The 7544-nt window shown below is 34.5% G+C and overlaps 1 protein-coding gene across 1 annotated transcript; it reads right to left on the bottom strand.

The window, feature by feature from the left end:
* Window positions 1-5131: 5131 nt before the first annotated feature.
* LOC132563406 (alpha-(1,3)-fucosyltransferase C-like) lies at window positions 5132-6112 on the bottom strand. Its single transcript, XM_060228169.1, has one exon. The coding sequence runs from the start codon at window positions 6110-6112 to the stop codon at window positions 5132-5134; it is 981 nt and encodes a 326-aa protein (XP_060084152.1).
* Between the last annotated feature and the right edge of the window lie 1432 nt (window positions 6113-7544).

Raw genomic sequence — 7544 nt, 5'->3', positions numbered from 1 at the left:
TCAAATTGATTTACATAGCAGGTGGGTGCAGCAGAGGATAAGTCCCTAGTATGAGGTAAGGACAGAGAAATATCTATCTGACATATCAATCTCCTCCTCGGGTAGAAATTCCTCTGTCCTACCCTCAATGATGACTTTAATGAATAAGCAATGTAGTACTATTATGTTATCATGTTCCAATCTGTGTATCTTGTTCTGTTCTATCATTTCTCAATTTGATCTATAGTGTTTTCTTGTTTCTTTTCATATTTTGCATTAGTCTTAATGTATTTCAGTATGGATTAGGATGCATTTCACATGTTGTTTTATTCTTTGTTGTTTAAAATTTAATTGGGAAACTGATAACGAAACCATTGCGCGTCATACAGTCGAATTTTTAGACCTCACGAGGTAATTGAATATACCAGAAAAACAGATAAGATTACCAAAAGTCATGTATTCAATAAGTTGTCGGTATCTAGCGATCACTAGGCCTCAGAATCCGTTTTAGATTAGGTATAGAAACAAAGGCTTTGATGAGATCTCCTATTAATGTTACCCCCGTTCAATAAGAAAAGACAGACTTCGATAATTTCGTCCAGGGCTCCTTTAAATACAAAAGTTAGATTAAGAAAAATAGAACTGGATAATGAATTAAACTGAACCGCACAGATATTTTACTTTTTTTTTGACCTAAAAGAAATGCAAAGAAAATTGTCAAATGAATGCGCAAAAACATGATAAGCTAGCTGGCTTCAAAATGAAGTAGTTTTCAAAATTTCAAAAGGAATCAAGTACATATGCAAACTGTATGTAAGCTGTGATACGGTTAAAATTAATTAAAATTCAACACGAAGGTACTGGGTTTGCAGGATGAATCTTAAGTAGTACTCACCTATTCTGAATATAAAACGAAGCGGATCGTGTCTCACATCTAAAACTAGTGAATATTAACAAATGATAAAGTTCAAACGAGGTTTCACCACTTTTTGAATGTCGATAATCGTCAAATGAGTTCCTTTTGCTGAAGTTCTCGCACCATGCTCCACCGATTTAACAAAATTATCACTTAACATTACAGGCCATGGGCATTCTCAAACACACAGATATAAATGGCCTCTTTATCAAAACCTGGGGCTCCACTGTCCTGTGTTGAAATCTTTATTGGTTTATTTATCACGTATTCACATGATTTAGAGCTGTGAGTAAACAGAATTATCATGTCGACAGCGATTATACATACAGTCGTTAAAATTTGTGTTCCCCTCCCTTGTAATAAATCCTACAGGCTTGTATGATATGTTTACATTATTTTGAAACTTTGTAACTTGTGATTTTATTCTTAAGGTATTCAGCCAGTCAAGTATGCCTTCTGACACAGTTTACAAGAAGAAAAAAATGTAACTCTGAATGCAGAATTCTTTATCATATATCTAATTTGGTATGGCTAAATATTACAAACTTTCACAAAAGTTTACATATTCCTTTTTTCCCTTTAAAAAAGTGCAAATAGTTACCAGTGAATGAACATGTAAGCCTGATTAATGTACAGTATTGGAGATGCTTCCATAAAATACATTTCAAGCATTGTGTCATTAATCCAAGAATACACACACATGCCATTATCGTTTTTCACATAAGCTTACATATCAGGAGTTATCTAAACGGGTCCTTTTAGAAAGAAGATAACTTTCACAACAAATAACGCAGTAATAACATTGAAGATCTTTTTACAATGAATAATGTTTGGTTTATCATCCTAAACGTACGGGTATAAACCATGATATTGGTGTTTAGTCAGAAATATATTTCATTTGTGATATCTTCCTATTGGTCCTATTAAAATGAAATCAACATGACCTATATGTTTTTTTTTTTTTATTTTATGATGTATTTTTATATTTATCTTAGATTAACTGATGGTTTTGAAACAGAAGGGGACGGGTTTAATCAATCCATAGTGCATTGTAATTCGACATACCTAGCCACGACTTATGTTTCTCTGTAAACAGCAACTGCCTTAATGGCGAAGTAATTGCCCTGGATGGCAGGTGCCTGGACTCCCATATGTTGTTCAGTGAGGTAGCCACCAGATGACACATGGACAATCCGCCTCAATATGACCTTGGTTTTGTCATGGGGCGATAAAACAAGTAAAAAGGTCTCCAGAAAATGTTTATTATATGTCTCGTACCATAATATTAACAGCATAACAACACTTTCAACAATTTATAATATAAGTAATGGATCGTCTTCCTTCATTGAATTAGTGACAATCAAAAAGAAGAGGAAAAATAACACACTGAATGTCCTGGGCATGAATCTTCGAACGAAAATTGATTTACGTCATTGGTAAATATAATTCTGATATCTAAAGCTATCAGGACTTTTCTTGTTATCCTTTGCTGAACTTTGACCTTTAATTGTAGAAAATATGAAACAAACAATCGTAGATATCAAGACATTTTATTTGAAACATGCATCGTACACTGATATAGTTTTTCTTTTTACTTTAAAATAAAATTTCTGAATTAAAATATTTTGTTTAGAATTTGTAAACATTCAGTATCTCGAATAACATTGAAATCAAGTAAAAACAAAGAAAATGGCACGAAATGATATATTATATAAACACATTATAAAAAATAATATCGAAATGACTTCAGAAATCAACAGATGTAAACAAAATGGCGTTTTTATGCATGTTTTAGTAATTAGAATCTCCACGGCAATCGGATATTGTCCATTCCTAACTTTTACACTCACATGTATTTTGAAGAAAACTGTTTTTCATTGCCAACTCTTGTTACGTTAATATAGTTATTTCAAAAATCCATATTCGATACTTTCATTTTGTTCTTTATGTATACAAGACAATCCCGGAACAAAAGAAAATACATTGTATTTTATCTGTGACAAATTTAAATATGTGTTTTGGAATAAAGAAGATATATAATTAGATTTTAAAGACTCCTTTTTAAAACCAGTATTACATTTCATTATTCACTATTTATAAATTTGTATTTATTGGTAATATTGTTTTTTTTACTGTCTTTAACAGTCGAAAGTTAATTAAATTTTGCAGCCCAACGTTAATGATATATAAATCCACTGCATGCATGTAATAAATCTCACCTTGTTTGTATTTCCATGCATTATCGGGCACATCCACTACGTTATGAAAGATAGAGCGTGTTGATCTCATTGTGCTGACGGACACACATTTTATATCCACATTGCTAGGTCCTTGTGTGTAGTTGAAAATGACGGGGGTCGTTTTGATGAGGAAAATGTCTGTATCCCCTTAAAATTTGTAGGCTCAGGTGTTGGGGTACTGGTAGGCTCAGGTGTTGGGGGTAATGTAGGCTCAGGTGTTGGGGTATTTGTAGGCTCAGGTGTTGGGTATTTATAGGCTCAGGTGTTGGGGTATTTGTAGGCTCAGGTGTTGGGTATTTATAGGCTCAGGTGTTGGGGTATTTATAGGCTCAGGTGTTGGGGTAATGTAGGCTCAGGTGTTGGGGTATTTGTAGGCTCAGGTGTTGGGTATTTATAGGCTCAGGTGTTGGGGTATTTATAGGCTCAGGTGTTGGGGTAATGTAGGGTCAGGTGTTGGGTATTTGTAGGCTCAGGTGTTGGGGTAATGTAGGCTCAGGTGTTGGGGTATTTGTAGGCTCAGGTGTTACCGTATTGGTAGGCTCAAGTGTTGTGATATTCGTAGGATAAGGTGTTATTATATTTATAGGGACAGGCGTTTTGCAGTTTTTGAGATCAGGCATTGTGATAGGTAGGGTCTGTTGTTGTGTTTGTAGGAATAGGCGTTGTTATATTTACAAGCTCAGGCCTTGAGGTATTTATAAGATCAGATATTGTTATACTTAGGCGTTGTGATGTTTGTGAGATCAGGCATTGTGCTGTGTATGACATAAGGCATTGTGGTTGTTACAGGATCTGGTGTTGTTTATTTGTAGGAATAGGCGTTACGGCATTGCAGGCTGAGCAGTTGTGATGTTTGTGAGATGAGATGTCGTTGTTGTTGCAGGATCTGGTGTTGTTTATTTGTAGGAATAAGCGTTACGGCATTGCAAGCTGAGCAGTTGTGTTGTTTGTGAGATGAGGCGTCGGTGTATTGATAGTAGAAGATGTTCCTATATCTATAGGAACAGGCAATACTGTATTTGTAAGCACAAGCGTTGTGTCATTTCTAATATCAGAAAGTGTACTGTTTTCAGTTTGGTCATGACACCCTTGCGGCTATAGTTTGCTACAAGTTTTCACAAAAAAAACCCAACATGTAGATGTTAGTTATAAAACAGGACAACCTTTCACAGGTCTACATTTTTGAAAAAAAAATCATCACTGAATGGATTGTTTGTTGATGTTTAATAACAGGAAAACATGATTTTGACCGCGATATGTAAAACATATTAAGTGCATAGAATGAAAGCACGATTTTATTTCCGTGATAAGTCTATGTGTTTTTTCATGAATCATGTGTCAAAGATATGTGCATTTTCTAGTAGATTTTGTTGCGTCGATTTGTCAAAAAATCTGCGGCTCACTTAAAAATGCTATTTACGTCGGCATAAACAACCCCAAAAAGTTACCATGGCTAGATGTATGGTTAGTTCATGAAAACATTTTTATGAAATAAAAAACACCCTGTAGAAACAACAATGTAGCTATGTTACGTTATTTAAGGATTATCTTTTATTTTTTCTTTGTTTATGAGGTAATAAATCCAGTAGAGCGCGCGGTAAATTGCATAAACGAAAAGCGTTTATGTGTAAATTTACCGTGATAAGACAGCTAGACTCCGCCCACTTTTTTCTCCTTGGAAACCAAACAAATAGTTCGTCGATTTCAACTATTTTATTAATGTTTTCTGAAGGAAATCGGTCATACAAATGGAATTGTTTGTGTGTAATAATTTTATCTACAGAACTTTTATTTAAAAGTCTCGTTTGGTCGATGCTAGCAACACGTGGTGTTTGTTCGTAAACATGAATTCCTACGCCAATATTGTTACGTCATCGTCTAGCACGTTCTGGACTAAATTTATTGGAGTATAAACACAGTCGATATTCTTATGTTTTATTAGGGGAAACACAGCAATTGTAAACAATTTGATATGTTTATATAAAAAAAACTTACGTCAAAGATCAAGTGGTTTATGACAAATCGGGGATTTGTCTCCGCGTGTAAATAAAAAATCCACTATATTTCCATGAATTCTCCGATATTTATCTTGGTTGTGTAGTCGTTCACAAATATCGCACATGTTCGATTGTAAAACTCCGCGGACTGTTTCTGAGTAGAAATATTTCTTCCATTGTAAATATTTCTTGTACTCGTCAGAACTGTAATTTATTTGTTTAATACGATCCGCTAATGATTTCACGGTTTTGAAGTCCTTTGTGTCCAGATACGATTTCGGAGGATGGAACAAACTATGATTGGACGCGTCTCTTATGATAGGTATAATGTTATGTTGTAGCACAAGATGGTGGGATTTCTCTGTGTTGTAGTCATCACAAAGGCTGTTCTCAAATGAGATGTAGAACTTATACCGACTGTCTAAAACATCAAAACAATCTTTTTTCATTTTGAGGTCTGACGCTACTTTCCATATCATCTTGAAATCGCCTGCATATCCTAGACCGTATTTGCATTTTAAAGTTCCACACTCTCCGTATATGTCCACGTCAATACCGTTTTGGCGGAGTCTCTGGATGTATTCAAGTCTTCGAGATTGGCTATGGCAATGGCTGATAAAGGCTACGGCTGTTTTGGTCTTGGACTTGATGATCTTATCTACAACACTTTCATTGAATATGGAGGTACGTTTTGAGAAAAGTCCATGGACAAACGTGAAATCAGAATCCCTACGATACGTTAGCGTCCAGTTGAACGCATTTCTATAGCAGTGTTGATCTAGTTTGCTGAGAATTTCGAAGGAAGTAGGTGCTTCGTGTTCAAATATCATCCATATTTGCTCACGTTTAGTCTTCTTTAGACAATTTTTTAAATCACTCGCTCTAAATAAAACAATATCTGCATTATCCATGTACTGACGTTGTTTGGTGAGGACACAATTCGACACGCGACACTTATCAAACACGCGTGACGTGTCCATTTATTTCCGACCCAATCGTTGAACCAGTTTTGTGGCGTCCACAATAATAGCGTTTTCGTTTGATTTACCTGTTCGCACTTCAGTTTGTTCGGTGACGACACATTACTCTTCAAATGATATTGCGGCGTGCGATGTAAAAGGTTTGTCTGATGGGCTAACTGTGATATGACCTTTCGATAATGTATTTTCAAATCAGGTTTGCTAACTGCATAGATGATATATAACAGTATTATCAGGTTAATGAGCCCAAATAATATCTTCAATCTGCCCCTTTGGATCATGATTTCTGAAAAAAATATAAAATATATATTTTATATTGTATCTTTGCTTTACGAAATACGAGCATCATGGAATTGTAAGACAATAAAATACATAAACATTTCTCAACATACACCATAACGGATTGTCCTTTTCCTCGTAACACACTTCTATGCATATTGTTATGTATCGCCATGGAGACTGTATTTCTTTCCGTTTTCCTGCTTACTCATACACGTATATACATGGATATGTAAATATAGTGTCACATATATATATATACATATACCTGTAATTTCAAACAAGCCTGATAGTATCTGGAAAAATGCACATTAATTGTTTCATGTTACCTTAAGTGTTTGATCAAGTAAAATTTATTCGAGGATCTATTTAAGTGCACCAGTTCTCTAACATTGAAAGTATTTACTTCCTTGTACTAGCTAACCATTGCTTAATCACCGTTTTAGGAGTTGTAGATTTACAGAAAGTAATTCTGATGTGGCTTTAAAAGTTTGCGTATATAATAGATTGCACGATGGAATTCGGCAGATTATTAATCACGCAGAAATATTCTTTATCATTGGTATCTCAAATTTACTAGGTGTCTCTATCTCCTTCTTCTCTGTGTCTCTGTCTGTCTCTCTGTCTGATTTTCTGTCTGTCTGATATTGATATCATTTCAAAAACATTTATAGTAAGTTACATTTCTTAGTAAAACACTAACAAAGCAATACCTGCTGAGAAAGATTTTTTTTTAAATTCTTTTATTTACAATTCTTTGATACACCAAAATGCATGCGGATGTATAATTAATGTTTGTTTTAGTTGCTAATGGCATCAACATAGCCTGTGACCTACCTAAACACCATTGTGATATATTATTGATAGTGAAATATCTTAACGTTGAATCAGCCGAACAATTAAATAGTGTTTTATCTGTAGGAAACATGTTATATATAGGAATGGGATTTTACTTTTATGTTTTCATGGAGAAATTCATCTAAGAAGATATTCTATGTTAGCCTCCCATTTACAATCGTTACATTCACATGTAAGTGTCTTTTTTAAAAATATATATATATATATATATACTGTACAGCCTTGTCAGTACGTGACATAATACACTCTGGAAACGTCACTCGTTTTGTGGGAGGGGGTTTAATGAGTAGAACAG

Source organism: Ylistrum balloti, unplaced genomic scaffold, assembly GCF_031769215.1.
Source record: "Ylistrum balloti isolate Yb309-2 unplaced genomic scaffold, AGI_CSIRO_Ybal_v1 Utg371710, whole genome shotgun sequence".
In the NCBI taxonomy this organism is placed as follows: Eukaryota; Metazoa; Mollusca; class Bivalvia; order Pectinida; family Pectinidae; genus Ylistrum; species Ylistrum balloti.
The sequence above is the reverse complement of the archived record's forward strand: the minus strand, read 5'-3'. Positions and strand labels throughout refer to the sequence as shown.